Below are 22,000 nucleotides of genomic sequence, written 5' to 3'. Positions count from 1 at the left end.
CCCAAACCTCATCTAAATGGCTCGCTTATATCTTCTCCCCACACCTACCCTTGCACTCTGAACTTCCAAAGCTGATACTGTGGCCACTAACCCTTCCCTGGCATGGTAGTATTTACATTTTATAAGTTGTTAGCTATATCTTGTATGGACATGCAACCCATTTGATCAAGCACAAGAAATGCAGGTAAATTCGAGTTTCTGCCTCTCCCATGGAGCCGATTCCTATTTATGAGCAGTCACTTAACCTGTGTTCCAAAATCCAGTTTAGCTGGTGGTTGTGTTAGGCTGTGTCTAGACTGCATCCCTTTTCCGTAAAAGGGATGCAAATTAGACATATCGCAATTGCAAATGAAGCGGGGATTTAAATCCCCCTCACTTCATCAGCATAAAAATGGCTGCCACTTTTTTCCGGCATGGAGCTTTGCCGGAGAAAAGCGCCAGTCTAGACGCGGATCTTTCGGAAAATAAAGCCTTTTCTGAAAGATCCCTTATCCTTTATTTTAAGAGGGATCTTTCAGAAAAGGCTTTATTTTCCAAAAGATCTGTGTCTAGACTGGCACTTTTTTCCGGCAAAGCTCCGAGCCTGAAAAGAACGGCAGCCATTTTTATGCTAATGAAGCAGGGGAGATTTAAATCCCCGCTTCATTTTCAATTGCGATATGTCTAATTTGCATCCCTTTTTACGGAAAAGGGATACAGTCTAGACACAGCCTGGCTGTGTCTAGACTGGTCAGTTTTTCCGGAAAATCAGACACTTTTCTGGAAAAACTTGCCAGCTGTCTACACTGGCCGCTTGAATTTCCGCAAAAACACTGACGATCTCATGTAAGATTGTCAGTGTTCTTGCAGAAATACTATGCTGCTCCCATTCGGGCGAAAATGGCGATTGGGGCTTTTTTGCGGAAAAGCGCGTCTAGATTGGCCACGGATGCTTTTCTGCAAAAAGTGCTTTTGTGGAAAAGCATCCGTGCCGATCTAGATGTTCTGTTACGAAAATGCTTTTAACGGAAAACTTTTCCGTTAAAAGCATTTCCGGAAAATCATGCCAGTGTAGGCGTAGCCCCTTAGTGTTATTCAGAACATTTCTTGATGATCAAGTTCACATGGGGAAAGTAGGTGAAAAGTTAGAGAGACTGGATGAGCAAGGCTGGGATCATGTAAATCACATGGCATGCTGTATGGTGACACGTTACCTGATCTTGCTCTGTGTACAGCTGCTGTGTCATGCCAGGAAATGCAATGCAGACTAAAGGAGACCCTTCACACAGATTATTTCACTTCATTCTCAGAGCCCTACCTAACCTAGAAGTCCAAGGGAGAGGAAGATGCTTTAGCACTTCGCAGGAGTGGGTCCAAAATGCACAGATGTGGGCACAGATTGACCAAGGCTTTTAGGTGCCTAAAGATGCAAATGGGCACCTGGAGCCAGATTTTAAAAAAGTGTTAGGCATGTAAGTGCTTTTGAAAATCCCACTAGACAACTAACTGCATCTTCAGGTGCCTAAATACCTTTGAAAATCTACAGCCTTCAAAAATACCTTAGGTGAATCAGGTACCTAACTCCCATGGACTTTCAATAGGAATTAGTCACCTAATCTTCTTAAGAGCTTTAGTCAATCTCACTGGATGCCTATCTTCATCTTAACGTCTTAAATATCTGAGTAAATCTGGCCTCTGGAGTACAGGAAGCTAACTCTTTTATCCAGGCCTCCGCTTCCAAAGACATCCAGTCATGTACTATTTATACCTCTTGCGGTATATTACACACAAAAACTGTGAAAAGAACATTGTGAAGGCAGCCAAGTCAAACACTGAAAAGTTAGGACATGCCAGACTCTTAAATTGATCCTCTTGTGCATATGCTTTATTATGAGCCTGTACTTATGTTGTGTGGTTCGATTTATTTTAGATCCGAGGGAGACCGGGACACTCCAGAGAGACTTAACCACTTCCTCATCTATTGCAAGCCTTTAAGCAGTTAATACAGTGGTTTAAGTTTTACAAGCCTTAAAAACAATTACTACGCAATTTAAACCACAAATACTATAAATTTTGAAAACAATTAGTACAGCACAAAACAATACAAAAGCAATTAATAGAAGATTTATTATAATACAATAATTATGCTAGGTCACTTACACGTTACCCGTATGCTGCCTATAGTAGCAGGCAGGAGGTTGGTGCACCCTTTGACTCCTACGCTTCAGTACACCGTGCCCTGCGGTAGCCAGTGTGAAGAGGCTTTTACTTCTAGTTACAACAAGAAGGACCCTTGTGTCAATCCTACTCACTACCTCCCATCGATTCTTCTTACTAAGCCCATATTATAGCAAAGCGAGACTTGGTCCTTCTAATAAAACCTACCAATTAATTACATATTGTGTAACGAACCTATTGTGCCCTTATTTGGGATATATCCTGCTACTTGGGATGTTGCCAAACAAAATGCTTAGTTAACAGTTCTATGGCTGTCTATGCTTTTTGCTTATCAGAAATAAAATGTACCAGTTTACTCCCAGTTTCTTTTCGCATGATCACACTGAATTATGCTGGATACACATGACTGTGCAAAAATGTTCCTGCCACTCCAAGTCCCAGCTTGGCCTGCATGCTACGTACACCAGACTTGAGACAGGCCTGGGTTTAGCTTTGTTAGAGGTTGATACTTTGAGTAAAGGAGACATAGTGGGGTTTAGTCAAGACAGGGCCTTCTACAACTTATCACTTACTATTATTTTTCCAGGACTTTTGCTTTTATTCACTGTACAGAATGGATGGAGCTCACTAAGGCTATTTTCTACACAGCAGCATTATTTTGGAATAAATGACAGTATTCCGAAAGAACATAGTCCATGAATACACACAATCAATTATTTCAACAATGTCAAAAGAGTGTTGAGCTGGAGGACTTCTTACTCCAACTGCTCTAACCCTCATTGTATGAAAAGTAAAAGAAGTCGGGAGAAGAGTGCTCTATTTTGACAGCACCAAGTCAAAAAAAATCAAAATAAAAAAGTCGAAATAAGCCATTTCAACTTAAGCTACACAATTAGCGTTGCTTGAGTTGAGCAGCTTATTTTGAATTTAGCTCTGCTATGTAGACATGGCCTTAATGAGCAGCGATTCAGTATTTTTTTTTAATTTTCAGTGTTCATTGTGCAGCCTTAAGCCTTATTTACTGCACACTGTGCAAACCTTGCTCTACAGACCAAGTTACTAATTTCCACAAGGGGTTTTCTGTGGCACTAATCAGATAATATCTGAATACTTTATGTAAGTTAATTAATTTTCATAAAACCCCTCTGAATGGGGGGCTGTGATATTAACCCCTTTTACAAATGGAGATCTCAGCACTGAAGATTAATATCAGAATTATCTACTAACTCCGAGTGCCCAACTTGAGACACCTAAAACCTGATTTTTCAGAGCACCGTCAAATCCTTATTTTACAAACTAAGGGTATGTCTACACTACCCTCCTAATTCGAACTAGCGGGGTAATGTATGCATACCACACTTGCAAATGAAGCCCGGGATTTGAATTTCCCCGGCTTCATTTGCATGAAGCCGGCCAGCACCATTTTTAAATGCTGGCAGTTCAAACCCCATGCGGCGTGGCTACACGCAGCACGGAGTAGCTAGTTCGGATTAGGCTTCCTAATCCGAACTAGCTGTACTCCTCGTGGAATGAGGAGTACAGCTAGTTCGGATTAGGAAGCCTAATCCGAACTAGCTACTCTATGCTGCGTGTAGCCGCGCGGCACGGGGTTCGAACTGCCAGCATTTAAAAATGGCTTCATGCAAATGAAGCCGGGGAAATTCAAATCCCGGACTTCATTTGCAAGTGGGGATTGAACTGTTGATAAAACAGAAAGGTTCCTGTGACTGAATGCCTCGAAATCACAGTGGGCATGCTGCATCAGTTACAGTCTGGAGCATTGCATTTGTTTCCTCTTGTCCTTCAAACCACAGCAGTGACTTCTAGTGCTTCCGAAGTATCAGTATGTGAAAGGTTGTGGAATTGTTTTTCTTAGACATCACTTCTATTATGTGATCCCTCTCCACCCCTTCCCCCTCATTGATAAAAATGGTTCTTATAGCCCCTCCAGTCCCGAGTCCCTTTTGTAAGATTGGTGTTCGTAAAATCACGGGTCTTCTGTACTTAGGGCCATATAAAACTTTATATATTCAAGCACAGCTCTCGTTGGCTTTGGCAGCATTTATGAGTGTACAGTGCTTCCGGCATGCAGGAAAGGAGGAACACCCAATTAGTGATCACCTCTGCAAAGTTTGATTGCTTAATAGCATACAGGGGCAGGGATAGAATCCATATTTCCTGGGCAGCATGCAGCTACCTTCACCTTGTGATTCTCTGGGCCATTTTGGAGATCACTCCGACCAATAAGGGATTCCATCACCATCTGTCCTGTAACCTTGGGGCTCATTGGCGCCACACCAAGCTGCAGTTCAGATTGCTGATGTCATGAGCCACTCCACAGATACGGTCTCACCCAGACGCTCACCAGCCTAGTTGCTTCTGGCACAGTGACACCTGCATTCCCTCCAGTCCTGGGTCTCCTTAATCCACCTTCTCCGAGTTCTTAATTACCAGACACGTGGACTTTCCCCTCTGGTTCACCCTTCCCCTTGAAAATGTGAGACAAGCCTGCCAATTATCAAGTCACTGTGACCCGGAGCCAGCCACACAGTTTGCCTGCCAACAACCAGCTGGGATGAAAATAAACAAAAAGGACATTTGATCAAAAGCCACCAATTCCAAGGTGCAATAGGAAGAGAAGCAAGCCTAGGAGTGTGTTGCAGAAAACCCACACCATGACACCACCCCTGGCTTTACATAGCCATCCTAGAACAAACCCATTTTCTCACACAAATTACCCATTGTCTTCGAACAAGTTCCCAATGGACCCCCCCGGCCCTAGAGGGGATCCAGCATTTCAGGGTCAGGGTCCCATGTAGCAGCTGTGCCTTGGTTTGTGGATAAAAAACCTCAGACACTAGCCTGCTCTTAAACATTTTTTTCTCCTCTCTCTCTCTCCGTTTTTCTCTTAGTCCACACTTAGTTTACTTGGAAACTTCTTTGCTTTGGGAGCCAGGGTCTCTCTGAGTCCACTCCTCAACTTGAATGGTCGATCCCCTTCCCTTTTCCTGAGCTGGGCGCTACCTGGAGCTGATCACATGCAAGCATTGGCTTCAAGGGTACCCCTCACACTGCTGTGAGGTGTGGTTGACCCCATGGGCACAGCTTCCTCTCTGTACAAACAGAGCCCTCCCAGACCCCGCACTTTGGGGGCCTAGGGGATTACCAGGCGGGCCTGGCACTGGTGGCAGGCGTTGGGCCTCCCTCTCTTCCCTGCACTCACCTGCAGCATCAGGAGCCATGGGAAAGGGACCCCCCGCTTGACCCCAGCCAGTTCCACTCCTCTGGATGACTCATCTGCAGTCTGGGGAGCGCAGCAGGTGGTGATAGGGATGCTCCACTTCCTGCTGCCCTTGTGAGCGTGGGAGAGGGACCTCAAACTCCCCCCACCACCACCACCCCGCAGTAACCCTCTGGGTCATGTCATTTGGGGGAGGAGGGGAAGAAGAGGGCAGGGTAGGGGCAGGGTTTGGGGGAAGGGTTGGAGTGGGGGCAGAGGGGGTGAGCTGGGGTGGGACTTGTGGTGGAGTGGGAAGGTTGTCCCAGGCCCTGCACCCTTCCAGGGATACAAATGTATATGATTGCACAGATTCATAGCCAGGGTCTGTTTATGTAGCCCGTAATGACGGTGATGTTCAGAGCATGACAGGCTCTCATTAGTGACCTTAGCTGATACACTGTTATGGTACCATAGTACCGTATGCAACAGGCTGGTTCAACTGCTCGTTTTTTGGGGGAAAAAAATAATAAAAACCTGAGCGCTCCCGCAGCACCATAGGGTGTATCTATACCACACCCTAAACTCAAAATGAGATGCGCAATTTGCGCAACACGAATTGCGTATCTCGTGTCGAATCTATTTCAAAACAGCTTATTTTGAAATTTGGTGCGTCTCCTCAGCGCCACATTTCGAAATCATGCGCTATTGTGAGCCATCCCTTAACCCTTGTGCAACAAGGTTTACCAGGATGGCAAAATAGCATGCCCGTTATTTCGAAAAATATTTCGAAATAATGAGCGGCTTGTGTAGACGCAGGGTAGCTATTTCGATATCCTGAAACAGCCGTGTGGAGTAGTCGCACTCGTAGAGACTAACAAAACATGTAGATGGTATCATGAGCTTTGGTGATGAATGGATTAAAGAATTCAAACCTTCTGTTGAAAAAATAGACCTGCCTTTTGCATATGCTCAAGCTAACCTCTTCTGAGTCTTCTTCTGTTAAAGAGGCTTCAGTTTTCTTATGCCAGTTTCCCTTTTTCTGCCCTATTTAGACCCCAAAACACAGAACTCCAGGGAAAATACTCTGCATTCGAAAAGATCAGCCTGGAATGCATTTCACCTTGGAATACTTAAAAAGTGACAATGGCACAAAGGCTGCATAATAACTGTAGCCCTTCCAGCCAGGCCGAGTTAATAGCAGCAAGGGCTGGGTTCAGTATCTAGGGGACTCCTCCCAACAAGGTAATACAACACTGGCTCGAGCCCCCACCCAGTGACCTGGGAAATCTTACATACACCTTTGGGTGCCTCAAAGTGGCAATTCTTCCCCTCTCGCAAGCACAGAGCCTCAGTATAGCAGCAAACCTTTAATAACATGAGGTAACTGACATCAGCATTAAATTCGGATTCATAGACCAAACATGAGCAAAGACCCAACCCCCAGCCACGAATCCCCAAGACCCAAAAGTCCAACACCCCAAAAGTCTCTGCCCCAGGTCAGTGCTGCCCCAGGGTTCAAAAGTTCACCTGGCTGGGTTTCACCATCCCAACCTGGAGGGGCGGGGATCGATACACCTTACGTGGTCCGCCGATGGCTCCACCTCTCCGTGGGGTTTTGCCACCGCCGTCAACATGAGTCACTCCGCCGCACTCCACCTGTCGTCCAGTGAGCTGCCTCGGCTGTCCCACGAACTGTCCGGCTCCGCCAGCCATCTCGGTCCACGCCCCTGGCCGCCAGCCAGTTGCTTCTGCAGCTGCTCCACTGGCTGTTTGCTGCCACTCCTACCGGCCACAGGTCGCCCCCGCCAGCTGCTCTGCTGTCTGCCTGCACCCACCGGTCATCCCCCCAAACTGCTCTGCTGTCCACCTGCACTTGCTGGTTGTCCTTGCAAGCTGCTCTGCTAGTAGCTTAGCAGCATAGCACCAGGCTCCCAGACAGGGGGCAACCCTGCATGCCCCCCCAATGCCAGCCCTGTGCTTGAGAATGCCCCAAAATGCCCCATTCTGTAACACCTGCTCTAGGAGATACCAGCCCCAGACTGAGAAACACTGACATAGTGTAGAGAACAGTATGAACAGGTCATTGCCTGTATGAAACTGTAGTTAGTACTGACGTCACACTGAAGCTTTTTATGTAGCCGACTGTAAACATAGGCCAATATTTAGATGAGTCGGTGAACCCCCCTGGCAGATCTCTGCATCTCCCCGGGGATGTGGAGAACCACTGTAGGAGAAGCTCAACTGATTAGTTTAGCTTTTCACAGGGGCATGTGTAGATGTGAGGGGAGCTGGGTCTAAAGGACAGCTAGGGTACGTCTACACTGTGGTGCTATTTCAGATACCTCTGGTATCCCGAAATAGGCATTCCACATCTTTGAAACAAGCCTGTTATTTCTAAATGTAACAGGCTCGCTATTCCAACATCCCTGTAAACCTCTTCCATGAGGTTTAAGTGTTGCTTTGGAAAACATTTTGGCGTTCAGGCAGCGCCAAATTATGAAATTAGCTATTTCAAAATTAACCTGAACTAAGCGACGCAATTTGCGTAGCTCAAATTGCATAGCTTATTTCAAGCTAAGGGTGCAGTGTAGATGCACCCCTAGTTGGTGATAACATTTGTAACTGTTGTTCTCTCTCGTGGTTGTTGGAAATTGATTTGGAACGCTTGTTTGTCGCTGCCGTTTCTCTGTACACACTAACTCAAGCTTAGATTCTTTGGTATTTCTGTTCTTGAAGGTGTCCCTGTGTCCAAAAGCTTGAGCAATGGGCATGTCATGTATTAATATTGACCTATGTACATAACTTACAGTGTACAGTATATGGAGGAGTTCTTTAATTGATGAACAGTTAACCAGCCTGGTAAATGCTCTGAGTAAAATGTAACCATTTAACAATGTTTGTTTGCCTCAGCTTGACTGGTCTTAACACAGCTGCTTTCTTGCGAAATCCAGACGAAGCCAGCAGGGAGGACTGCAGTCACCTAGTCTGACCACCTTTCTGTCACGGAGTGTAGAACTCCCCCAAAATAATTCCTAAAGCAGAATCTCTTAGAATACCGGGTGGTCTTGATTTTAAAACTGCCGCAGGGATGTAGAATTGACCGTGGCCGTTGTGCGAAGTGTTCCAGTGGTTAATTACACTCACTGTTAAAAATTAATGCTTTATTTCCAGTCTCAATTTGCCTACTGCAGCGTCTAGACGTTCTGTAAGTGGGGGAATGGTCTCGCTGTTGTGGGGAACTTTCCCGCCTCCAACAATGCCCCAGTGAGACTGGCCAAACGAAATAATCTGAGTCCCCACTCCCACTCCCTTTACCCAGAGGCCTCCCGGACCTCAAGAGCTCTCCTGTGTGGCAGAGTCCTCGTCGCCCTAACCAGGCTGGACCAAGGATTCCTGGGGGGCTCAATGCCCAACCTTCTTGTGGTCACCTTGGGCGGGGGCTGGGTGTCCCCGCTCCCGGGTGCTGGGTCTACAGTGGCGGCTTCCCTGACTCACTGATCATTGCCTGCGGCTCGAAGTAAAAACAATCTGCTCACCAGCAATCCATTTACAAAAAGAAAACGGGAAAGGAGACAGGAAGCACGTCTGTGGCGGGGGGTGTTTCTGGAATGCGAGGGCAGGTCACTGTCTGCTCCTCCCAGAACCTGAGAGTGCCACAGGGATGCTGCCGGCCGGACATTCGGTTGCCACTTGCTCTCAGTGGCAAGACCCTTCTCCTCAGTGTCAGCCCCCCCCGTCGGGGTTACAATCTCCCCCCAAGTCCAGCCAGCAAGGCCTCTGCTCCCTAGCTCAGCTTGGGGCCCTGCTCTCCTTAATGTGGCCCCACTCTGCCCGACCCACCCAGCTCCCGTGGCCCCACTCTGCCCGACCCACCCAGCTCCCGTGGCCCCACTCTGCCCGACCCACCCAGCTCCCGTGGCCCCACTCTGCCCAGCCCACCCAGCTCCCGTGGCCCCACTCTGTCCGATCCACCCAGCTCCCGTGGCCCCACTCTGCCCGACCCACCCATCTCCCGTGGCCCCACTCTGTCCGACCCACCCAGCTCCCGTGGCCCCACTCTGCCCGACCCATCCAGCTCCCGTGGCCCCACTCTGCCCGACCCACCCAGCTCCCGTGGCCCCACTCTGCCCGAACCACCCAGCTCCCGTGGCCCCACTCTGCCCGACCCATCCAGCTCCTGTGGCCCCACTCTGCCCGACTCACCCAGCTCCCGTGACCCCACTCTGCCCGACCCACCCAGCTCCCGTGGCCCCACTCTGCCCGACCCACCCAGCTCCCGTGGCCCCACTCTGCCCGACCCACCCAGCTCCCGTGGCCTCACTCTTCCCGACCCACCCAGCTCCCATGGCCCCACTCTGCCCGACCCACCCAGCTCCCGTGGCCCCACTCTGCCCGACCCACCCAGCTCCCGGGGCCTCACTCTTCCCGACCCACCCAGCTCCCGTGGCCCCACTCTGCCCGACCCACCTAGCTCTTATGGAGGATGGGACCCTTCCCCCCAGCCTCCTGACTCCCTCATCAGCCTGCCCGCTCTGTCAATCAGGCTGACCTGGAGAGCTGGCCTCTCTCCATTGCCCCTGGAGACTGACAATCTCAGGGTCCTGATTTCCCATCGATTCTTGTCCCTTTCGGTGCTGGGAGCTGGGCAACCAAAAACCCCTCCCTGAGCGGTAGGAAAGGGCCAGCAGCCCCCTTGCCTCTGGATCAGGTTGGACATTGTTCTGCTGGACTGAAGAGCCCTTTATTAAATATTTATTTCCCAGGCAGTTACCTACAGACTGTACCCAAGTCACCCTTTGGCCTTTTCTTTGTTCAGCTCAATCGGTGGAGCTCCCTGAGTCTTGCTGTCAGGTGTGTTTTCTTGCGTCATTCCCATGGCTCATCCCACGGCTCATCCCTTCAAGGTATCAACATCCTCCAGAATCGTGGGCCTCAGATCTGGACACAGGAGTCCAGCAGCAGTGCCAAGTACAGAGATAAAATAACCTCTCCATTCAAATGTGAGATTTCCCTGTTCGTGCATCCCACAATAGCATTAGTACAATAGCATTATCCACCACAACACCCCAATCTTTTTCAGAGTCGCCGTGTCCCAGGAGAGGGCTGTACGTAAGACCGACGGTCTTTGTTTCTCGATGTTTCCTTTGCCGTAGAGCTGTACTAGAAGATTTACCTGGCATTGCTCTGGTCCTTAATTCAATTCATTTATGTTTTTCTTCATTTTAATCATTGCTCCAGGGTGGGGCTGGCTTGGGGAGAGAGAACTTTTTCATTGGCATGACTATCTTAATTTACATCACTGCTCAGTGTGCAGGCTGTCCTGGGGAGAGAGGACTACCACAGCCCTCTCTTACTGCAGCAAGTTGGGGCCAGCTGAGACACACCTGTCCATGGCTGCTGCCTCCCAGCTGGGGGTACAGAGAGACACACAGAGAAATGCTCTGAAATGTGTCATAGATAGCTGTCACTTACTCCACTCCACACCCCCCCCCCCACCCCAATGGGTTTATAGCTGTCCTGGTCCCCATCTCTGGCCTCTTTCTGCCTCCCTGTGGTCATTCTACAAAATAACTATCCCTGCTTTCCATCCCATATCCCCGGCTGCCCCCATGTGGTCATTAAATAGCAGAGAACTGTTTTATGAGAACCAATCTCAGTTCAGGTACATCCCATTGTCCTGGCACAACCAAACCCTAACCTTGCTTTTTTATATTATGGTACGAGGAAACTGCCTACCGAATATGGTGGTCCTAGCTTTTACCGTTTGGGAGGAGTTCTTGAACAGACAGATGGATAGACACACCTTCTTAACTATATGGTAGATTAAAACACATGATTTGCTTGTGTTCAGTTTACTAAGCAACCCAGATTGCTCTGTGTCAGGGACTCGTCCTTATTTACCACTCCCCAGTTTTTGTGTCACCTGTAAACTGTGTCAGTGATTATTTTATATTTTCTTCCAGGTCATTGATAAATATGTTAAATAGCACAGAGCCAAGAGCCAATCCCTATAAGACCCACTAGGTGACAATTCTCCACTCCTGGTTACATTTTGAGACCTGTCAGTTTTCAATCTACTGAACCTGCCATTTTAATATGCGCTTTCTGTAGTAGAAATCCTGAAGTCACACTTGTCTGCGGGGTGTGTAACATAAACAGGTGTGTTTGTGTTTTACCACACAACTATTCTGCTTGTGGGTGCCAAATCATTTGTCAACTACATCGTCAGAGCCATAGGTAGAAGAAATAAGGAGGGAAATTAGTTAGAAACGTTGATTTTTCTTTACTCCTTTTAATACACCTTTTAAAAATTATTTTTGCTATGTTGGAGTAAGGTGACTGGACATTTTGGTGCCTCCCTCTATATCCCAAGGCTCCTTCTTCTCCCGTAAGCCTGCATCTCTCTTTAGCAGCTCTTTATGGACCACCCATCACTTTCAAATCTTGCTTTCTGTCTCTACTCCCGCAGCCCTTCAGCATTTCAGCCCTTCAGCCTTCTGAAACAGGCACCCTGAATTTCATGTGGTTTAGTTCTGTGGCAGTGTTTTCAGTGTGACTTTAAAACCTAAGGCCATGTCCATGTTACATCCATATGGTGCCTAGTGAGATCGTTCAGCAGAGGTACGACTGCAACACAAATACATAAATAGCCTCAGAGCTCTGCCGGCACTTTTTGAAAAGTTATGATTTTGTCCCCGTACCTGTGTCCTATTGTATCAATGTACATGTTGCTTACATTGTCTGCTACAGGCTGGATCTCCCTGTTCTGGCATCCTCAGGACCTGACCAGTCCCGGATGAGGGATTTTTCCCTTGCAGGACAGTCCCGGTTTAGAGAGGTTCAATCAATAGCAAAAATGTTGCAAACCATGGTAAATAAATAGCGTGAGTCTGTAAAAAGACAATTCAACAATGACACTAATGACAAACCAATTTCAGATTTATCTTTTTATATATTACATATATCAGACATTGAAATATAGAATAGCTGTCCCGCCATTTTCTATTCCACAAAACAAAACCTTCCTTTTCATTCATGCCCAGCATGATAATAACAGACGTCAGGATTTTACATTTAAATTCACTGCTTGTTTTTTTCAACGCTGTAGTTTTAAAAATAATTGTACAAATTAAGCTGTTTGGCAAGAAATTTCTCTCTTGATTGCACATGCTCCTTTGTGACCAGCAGGCAGCAGTACTGCAGCGTTTACATAAGCAACCTCAGAAAGAAGAGCTGGATGGGACAGCTTCCAGGCTATTAATAGAAGCAGATGGAACGCACAGATGTTTCCAACCGCTACAGGAATAGGTGCACTATGTCCTGCACTCAGCTTGCTGAAACGATTAGCAAAGCACAGTGGGCCTCTTGGTAGTACAGATTATGGTGCTACCCTGAAATCTTTCCTAGTTTGGAACATTCTACTTACTGTTGGAACCCCATGCACCCAACACAAACAAGCAGCTACATCGGCCCTCAGATCATGCATCACTCTGGGGTCTGGCCAGTGATTCCTGCTTTCCAGGAACATTTAACTATGCTTTTCCATTTCATTCACTGTAAGAGGAAGTGGGGCTGTTTGGGAAGATCCCTGACCATGTCAGCTACCAGTTGGGGAAAAAGTACCACAGGGGTAGGCACTTTACAACAAATCTGGTAGATACAGCTTCAAGAAACGCTACAGCCCAAAGACCAAGTTTCTTACTGCACAAATAAAATGTGACACCCCAGAGAGGTACTGAGAGGTAGTCTCAAGCACTGTGACTAATAAGCAGTGGTGCGTTTAAGACCTGGATTCCAGTGCTGGGGGACAGACACATAAGGTGCATCATGTTTAGCCATACTGAAGTCTATGCTGCGCTCGGTGATTAGAGCTTGACTGTTCCTCAGGGCTCCTGTTAGTCCAAGCGGAAGCTCACAACCCTTTTACCATGTGAGCGGTTAACAGAGCAACGTCTGGAGAGCAGCAAGAAGCATGGCACCAAGGATGCCTCAGGCATGGCTCTCAGGATACAGTTTACACACCTCTGTCACTGGCAGCTGCTTAGCATGTCCCTGGAGCATTTTATTTATGGCTCGGGAGGGACTGACGAGGTGGCAGGATTCAGGAAGACCCACGAAGCCAGCAGGACACAGAGGAGAAGAGGGAAAGGCAGTTTCACTGCAGCCTCTAAAGCAAAGATTGGTAAGAACTATCCTGGAAGCAAGCATTTACCCTCATCAAGCCCTTCAGAAACAGTGGGAGACACCAGCAATGTGGACTGGACTGAAATCAAATGAAGCCTTAATGGATTTACACTAGGGATACCTTTGGGCCCTTTATGGCAGGGGGTAACCGATAGCATGTCAGTGATTATGGCAGGCGAACATTTAAGTGCTGGCAACCATGGAAAGGACGCCTGTCTCTGAGCCAGATTCTCCGACTGACAAGTTCACTTTTCCCAGCTTACCTAAAGCAGCCAGGGACTGCCCTTGGAAAGTTAGGAATCTGTGGGCATAAAGACAGAAGCAGCCGCTCTGCTGTTGCTGGCTTCTCTGCCTTCTTTACAGAACCTCCACTCCCTGCAGGGGGAGGAAGGAGGGCCGGGAGCACAGGGGAATGGAATGGCTGGAAAAAGGCTTTCGCTACCTCTGATTCTCCAGGGGCGGAGTAAGGTAGAGCGGCCCACGACAGCTTGAACTTAGCTGGATGCACGTCACTGAGAACCGGGACGGCCTGAGTGGCAACACGACCACCCCCTCTCTGCTCTGAGCTTGGCAGAGCTGACACGCAGGGCTAAGCCCTGTGAGAGGTATCCAGAGTGTCCCTGGATATCCCCAGGTGCCTCTCACACAACCCATGCAAGAGGAGTTTCTGTAAAAGTTTTTAAATGTCCATAAGCGAGCCATGAAAAGAACCAAGCCAGAATAATTCCAAAAGCAGTGCCCAGATGTTAAGCGTATAACAAGTCACTGATTAAGTACCAGGAAGAGCTTTCCTTCCCAATCTGTTAAATTATTAACAGCCTGCTATTGCTCAACAGGTAGGTCTTTGTGAGATCACTTTATACCCTCATTAACATGAGCACTGAGATGAGTTACTAAGGAATCACTTGACTTCCAAAATCAAAACTTAATTAATCATATTAAAGCCTGTCTTGTTTCAGAATCAGGTGTACAGGCAAAGACTCGAGCGGATTAGAGTGAGGTAGACATTGTTTGGGCGAAGAAGGGCTGAAGAAGAAATATAGTTAAGTATTTAACTGGTGTCTGGACAGTGCTCAGAGATAAACAGAATATCCAACCAGTCTGAATTAGGTTCCCAAATACATGCCATTTAGCTCTGAAAAATATCAACTGATCGTTAAATGGTCGCTGAGATTTAGCAGTCATTTGTCTCATGTGAGTGACACAACAGTGAGTATACACACGCAGCAGAGGCACTGGGCATGACTGTGTACTTATAGAAACACGCATGGTTTGATGGGTCTTTGCATTTATCAAACAATGTTTAATTCTGGGGAAACCAATTTTCAAACCATGATTTTTAAATGAAGGCCCTTTTAAAGTGTTAGACTTTTGGGGCCAACTAGGGTGTCTAAACCCAGGCACCTTAAGAACAGCCAAAGATCTGTCTAGCCCAGTGTCCTATCTGCCCACAGGGGCCAATGCCAGATGCCCCAGAGGGAGGGGACACAACAAGTAATCCTCACATAATCCCTCTCCTGTCATCCATTTCCAGACAAACAGAGGCTAAGAACACCATTCCTGCCCATCCTGGCTAATAGCTATTGATGGACCTAATGTCCATCAATCTGTCTAGCACTTTTTTGAACCCTGTTAAAGTCCTAGCCTTCACCACATCCTCTGGCAAGGAGTTCCACAGGTTGGCAGTGCGTTGAATGAAGAAAAACTTCCTTTTACTTGTTTTAAACCTGCTGCCTATTAACCTTAATCCATATTAGGCCACTTGAATAAGATGCATGATGTTCAAAATAATAACATATGGTGCTGTTCTAGGCTTCAGCTGGATAAACTCATGCTCTCAAGTGGCAGGAATATTCTCCATAAAATGTGGCTGGAAAACATGTTAAAGTTGGGGTACATCTACACTTGCTCCCTAGTTCGAACTAGGGATGCAAATGTAGGGGACCGAAAGTGCTAATGAAATGGGAATTTAAATATCCCGCGCTTCATTAGCATGATCTCGCTGGCGCATTACTCCGCTCAACAGCTGTTTCGAAAGTGAAAGTGCGCACCGGGGAGCGTTAGTTCGAACCAAACCCCTTGGTTCGAACTAACGTTACTCCTCATTTTTTGAGGAGTAAGATTTGAGCAGTAACATTTGAGGATGCCTACATTTGCATCCCATGTTCAAACTAGGGAGCAAGTGTAGATATACCCTTAGAAATCAACTTTCCATCAGAAAGATTAACTTCTCTGCACTTGAGAGGGTGAGAATACAAAAATCAATAACTGAATTTCGTCACTGCCACAAGCAATGCCAATGCCCTTCTCTAGATGGATGAGATTGTCTGAACCACAGATAGATGGGGGAAGATAGATGAGAGGAAAACAGATGACTGTGCAGGACAAGACCATGAGAAGTTATATTTGCACCTGCCAGATGCATATTACTCCCCAAATAAAAGTCCTCTAAAGATTTATTTGGTATGTGTGTCAAATTAAAAATAAATCAAAAGTGATGAGTTTCATGGAGAGAGGTGGGGAAACATCTTTGAAAATGAACACATTATTTGATCATACTTTATTTTACTGTTCCATGTATGAAGGGCTTGTAAAAGATCATTGAATTATTTGTTAATCAAACATGATAGATTATTACACAGGTCAAAAGGTCAATAAGTAGCTTTTAACTAAAGCCCTGTGTAAATTGCAATTCTTTTTTAGAAAATCCACAACTGTTTAAATGGCAAAGGACTGAATTTCATGGAGTTTGCATAGAATGAATTTTACAGCTACTGTTAGTGAATTTCGAATATGGAATGAATTTTACCACTATATTAGGTAATTTCAAGGTTGGAAACTAAGTCTATCCTTGAAACTGACAAAAGGGTTTGTCTACACAGCATCCTAAACTCGAAATAAGATATGCAAATTGTGTATCTTATTTCAAATGTCGTTTGAAATAGCTTATTTTGAAATATGGTGTGTTTACACTGTGCCAAATTTCAAAATAATGCGCTATTTCTAGACATCCCTTAACCCTTGTGGAAAAAGGATTACCAAGATGCCGAAATAGTGTGCCCATTATTTCGAAAAATATTTTGAAATGACGGGCGGCTTGTGTAGACATGGGGTAGCTATTTCAGAATACTTCCAGTATCCCGAAATAGCTGTGCAGTGTAGATATACCCTTATATTACATGTAAAATTCACCCTGCCCTTATTAAAGCTGATTATGTATAAAATGTATTCTATTCCTGAAATTGACTCAATGTAGTTGTAAAATTCATTCTGTCCCTGAAATTGTCTAACATTCATTGTTTTGGGGCATTTTTTTACAGTGCAATTGTGATTTAATGAGAGCCAACTTTTAACCATCAAGAACACCTTCTGCTGATGTGCTTACGACAATCTATAATGCATTCTACTCATGTCTGCAACATAGTTATAATAGCTGTTAACAGTGTATTAACCCTTTATAAGCCATTTATAACTGGAATTATGAAATATAGTATGATCCTTTATTTAAAAAAAAAACTTTCAAAATAGTTTGTCAAAGCAACCCGTCACTGTGGATGCTTCCAAGAGATGGCACAGGAGCACTGTGAAATGAATAAGTGCTACTGTTCTAATCAGAAATGCAGAGCAAACTGTTTTTAACAAATGAAATGAACAAGAGAATCAACTGAACTTGCTGCTTTGGTATGAAAACGTTCGACTATGCTACCGAAAGTCGTGTGTTCTCCTTAACCCCCACCTCTTCTGACTCCACCCTAAAAAGAAAAGCAAAATAGGTCAGGATGTTTTCCTGTCACCTGCCATCTCTACTTATTCCCAGACTATAACTTGGTGGATTTTATTTCCTCGGGGCCTTTCCAAAACTTCTCACATGTCTGAGCTTTGAAATTGCGCTTGTTGAACTCCTTGGAGATTTCCAGGAAGGTCTTCCCCTTTGTCTCAGGAAGGAAAAAGCCGACGTAGAGAGCAGTGCAGACGCAAACGGTGAAGAATGGAAGGTAGCAGAAATGAGCAAGACCTTCCTGCAGGGGGAAAAAAAGGAGAAGTGTTGGAAATGTACCACAGTCTGAGGCAAGGCCCCTCTACAAATAGTTTCCGATGTATAATAGCTTAATTTATTAAATATTTCTGTACTAAGGACCTTATATACATGAAGAAGCAGCTCTCCTCTAAAAGGGCTAGCAATAAGGGTTATATCTCTGGGAATACGATCACGCTTCATTTGTGTTACAAGTAAGGGCCTGCGTGGAGAGAAATGTCTCCTTGCAGAGGCAGATACCCCCCTGGATAGACACTGGTCCACAGAGGTCTACTTCCAAGAGCGCTGCAGACAACGGAGAGGAATGTGGTTCCATCCCACTGGGAGCTCTGTGGATCCCGATTATCTATCTGCAGATCTCCACATGCCCAGGTAGACATTTCTATCTGCTCAAGGCTCTACTCACAAAGGTTGGTCCTGAGGGGAAACGGCTGTTACTGACAGGGAAAGTTTGGGAGATATGGTTGGGAGTGGGGAGATTTCATATCTTCTCCTGACCCGCAGTATATCTCATGCTGATGTACGACGTAAACACAGCCTCTCTTTTCAAGATTCACTGTACAAAATAATACTGGGGCACTGGAATGGCCCACGGTTTCTCCCCCACTGGCTAATAACATTTCCTCTCCCAGCCTTTCCAAGCTGGGGACAGATTGGGCTCTCGGGGATACAAAACTATTCCAACCTCATCCTTTTCCAGCAGAAATCATGCTCGGGAAAGCAGTCAGATTCATGGCTGAGGCAGCCCTGCTACTCCAATTGCAAGTGGGAGGGATCGCTCAGTGGCTTGAGCGTTAGTCTGCTAAATATAGGGTTGTGAGTTTGGTCCTTGAGGGGACCATTTAGGGATCTGGGGCAAAATCTGTCTGGGATGGTCCTGATATGAAGATAGGGGACTGGACTTGACCTTTGTCCCTTCCAGTTCTAGGAGATTGGCATCTCCAATCATTTAATTTAGTTTTTAAACTTCTAGCCAAAGTCTCTGCTTTGAGAAAGCCTGGGACTTGCAGACACTACAGATCCTGTCTCTTCCAGTAAGTCTTGCTGGAGGCTGTAGTGCAGGAACACTTGTTTGTGAACTAAAATAGTGTATCCGCTTCCACACTTACCACAATGAACGGAAAGGCCATTCCAACGGCAAACAGATTGGACCATAGCAGAGAGCCACAGATCATGTAAGCAGCCGGTCGAGACATTTGATCAAAAATCTCTGTCGGCAAAATGCCTGTCACACCAGCTAGAAAAGAATGTGCAAACAAAGGTGTTTTTTATTTTATTTTTATTTAATGAAGCCGGGGATATTTAAATCCCCACTTCACTGACTATGTCGGGTAGCCTATTTTATATGCCTCTGCCGGCAGAGGCATGTAGTCTAGACATACTCAAAGTTACTACCTAGAGAAGAAACTTCTTTTTATGCTTCAAGTTTCCTGTCACACTGTCTGTTTTCAGGGATGCAAACAGAAATGGCTCCCAAGAACAACAGATGGTCGCTACGTGCTCTGAGGACTGCTGCTAACACTGCAGGTGGCAAGGGTGTGAAACGTAATGCCCCTTTCATTCCAATGCGATGCGAGTGCTGAGAACATGCTTCAGCCCTGCCGTTGCACAACGGTGGAGTAAAAAACTTCAGATCACTGACCTGGTCCGATTCCAAAGCTCAGGATATAGGCGAAAATGCAGGCCATGCTGAGGTAAGGCATCCAGCTAATCCGGCCCTGTTCCCATGGAGAACAAGGGAATACAGGTTAAGGCATTTGTAATCACCTCCCCCTATTTAATATCCCATCCGTATCCGCGGCAGGACCAGAATCCACTTGACTTAGATAATTCGATAGCTTTTGTTACCTGCTGGGATAAAGCAACCATGAAGACGATGGCCCATACAGCCATGAGGCTGTATCCCCCCAGAATCAGCAACCGCCGGCCGGCACGCTCTATGATTAAATTCTGAAACAAAGCAAGGCAGGGCACGTCATAGCAATTCATGCCTCTCGCCCACTTTTCTCCCCCGCTCCCACCTGTAGTTAGCTTGCCAGGCAACCTACTTCTCCCCATTTAATAAATAATAATAACCAATGATAATTAATTACAATAGTAAGGGGTGTGTTGATGGGATCGAGTCAGGCTGGGCAACAAGGAGATATCAAGGATTGGTCACAACTTCAGCCTACAGCCTTTTGCTGCAAATAGGTCAATACAGAGCAAGTCAGTATTGGAGCAAAAAGTTCAAGCTCTTGCAGAGACTCTCTCAGGCTGTGTGCTGCCCCAAGATTGCAGGCCAAGGGAATGAAGTAATACTTTGAGAGCATCCAGAAGAGAAATGTGAGTTGCCACAAGATCATGGGAAATTAAGAGAAATTTTTGACTCCAAAGTAGCAAGCCAAAGCGACAAAGGGTCTGTGTCTCTGGCTATTTATTTTCTCTCTTTGTGTCTATGTTACGGGAAAGAAAACTGACCACAATGCACAGTATCAGTATGGCTGGATTGAATACGAAGTCTGGACAGGAGCTATTTCGAATAGTAGCAGTGGAGCATCCACACTATTGCTATTCCAAAACAGCTATTTCAGAAGAGGCCTTATTCCTCGTGGAATGAGGGTTTCAGGAATTGGAATAACCTGTTATTTCAAAATTATTTCAAAATAACGGAATGACGGTGTAGATGCTTGCATTGCTATTCCAAAACAACACTGCTGTGTAGATGCACCCTAACAGGCCACAGCAACTGTCAGAACAAACAATTACTCTGGCTCCAGGCATGTTTTAAAGATTTGACAAGTCTTAGAAGGGTTAGTTTGTATCCACAAAAACAATGAGGAGTCCCTGTGGCACCTTAAAGACTAGCAAATTCATTCGGCCATAAACGTTTGTGGGTAAAAACCTGTATCTGATTAAGAGGATTTTGGTCCATGAAAGCTTACGACCAAATAAATCTGTTAGTCTTGAAAGTGCCACAAGACTCCTTGATATTTTAAATATGTATGTAGAATTGGAGAAGCTGGTATTCAGAGACTAAGGATACAGAAGAACTTGATACCCTCCAATACTGTCAAATTCACAAACAAAAATCGTTGCTGGTGTCCACTCAAACACTTTCAAACTCAACTCTTTTCTAGTAAACACCTTATCAAAACACAGCACTTTTAATAAAAATATGCCAATGTCATAACACTCGAAAATGCACAAGGGCAGATTTAGTGATTGCAGTATGAATAATCTGTAAAGTGCTTCTGTGGGAAGAAAGCTCTTGTAGATATGAAAGTTGCCTTTGTCCAACAGCGGAGTTTACTCACAAGCGAAATGCATTAGAGATTCTTACACAAGTAACAGCTGTGATCAATTCGCAGCACCCAGTGCCGATAATGACATATTGGATTTTATCATATGGAATTCCAGCCTCTTGGAACACATAGGAAGCATAAAAATACATCTAGGAAAGAGAGAAAGAGAGTGAACTGTCAGAGACGCTGTCTTGGCATCGCAAACCACTGCCAGTCCCACCCCTTCAGACACCTTGTTCCCCCTCCCACTCTGGAGAGTAACACTGTCACCCCGAGAACTGGCTACTTGTGCTGCCATTCACACTGCTTCTCCACCGTGTCCATATACAATCTGCACAATTGCAAAAGCGATCCATGAACGAACTCCAATGGTATTCCAACAGCGCAGGCAAAGAGAGTACAGATCTCTCCCCTAGAACAAAAATGACCCTTCCATTGTGCCCAATGTACCAGGGTCTGGCAAATAAGATCATAAGAATGGCCGTACTGGGTCACACCAAAGGTCCATCCAGCCCAGTGTCCTGTCTGCCGACAGTGGCCAGTGCCAGATGCCCCAGAGGGAGTGAATCGAACAGGTAACGACCAAGCCATCTATCTCATTCCATCCATCTCCACCCTCTGACAAACAGAGGCTGGGGACACCATTCCTACCCATCCTGGCTAATAGCCATTTATGGACCTGACCTCCATGAATCTATCTAGTTCTCTTGTAAACTCTGTTATCATTCTAGTCTTCACAACGTCCTCAGGCAAGGAGTTCCACAGATTGACTAAGTGCCGTGTGAAGAAGAACGTCCTTTTATTTGTTTTAAGCCTGCTGCCCATTAGTTTCATTTGGTGTCCTCTAGTTCTTATATTATACTTATATATACTTTTCCTTTTTCACTTTCTCCACACCACTCATGATTTTATAGACCTCTATCATATCCCCCCTCAGTCTCCTCTTTTCCAAGCGGAAAAGTCCCAGTCTCTTTAATCTCTCCTCATATGGGATCCATTCCAAACCCCTAACCATTTTAGTTGCCCTTCTCTGAACTTTTTCCAATGCCAGTGTATCTTTTTTGAGATAAGGTGACCGCATCTGTACGCAGTATTCCAGATGTGGGTATCCCATGGATT

General features: G+C 45.9%; 1 protein-coding gene across 2 annotated transcripts in view; it reads right to left on the bottom strand.

Moving 5' to 3' along the window:
- Nucleotides 1-12,309: 12,309 nt before the first annotated feature.
- The window catches only part of SLC2A11 (solute carrier family 2 member 11), a 24,444-nt gene continuing 14,753 nt past the window's right edge, over nt 12,310-22,000 (bottom strand). Inside the window, exons 8-13 of one of the 2 annotated variants that reach the window (XM_075897939.1) lie at nt 20,920-21,030; nt 19,446-19,547; nt 19,240-19,315; nt 18,707-18,834; nt 17,430-17,580; nt 12,310-17,313 (exon numbers count right to left, since the gene is read on the bottom strand). In XM_075897939.1, coding sequence (XP_075754054.1) covers nt 17,264-17,313; nt 17,430-17,580; nt 18,707-18,834; nt 19,240-19,315; nt 19,446-19,547; nt 20,920-21,030 — 618 coding nt within the window. In that variant the 3' untranslated portion in view covers nt 12,310-17,263. Of the gene's footprint in view, nt 17,581-18,706; nt 18,835-19,239; nt 19,316-19,445; nt 19,548-20,919; nt 21,031-22,000 lie in introns of both variants that reach the window. The other variant, XM_014577110.3, reaches the window with a different exon arrangement.

This window comes from Pelodiscus sinensis, chromosome 15 (assembly GCF_049634645.1).
Source record: "Pelodiscus sinensis isolate JC-2024 chromosome 15, ASM4963464v1, whole genome shotgun sequence".
Classification (NCBI taxonomy): Eukaryota; Metazoa; Chordata; order Testudines; family Trionychidae; genus Pelodiscus; species Pelodiscus sinensis.
The sequence above is the reverse complement of the archived record's forward strand: the minus strand, read 5'-3'. Positions and strand labels throughout refer to the sequence as shown.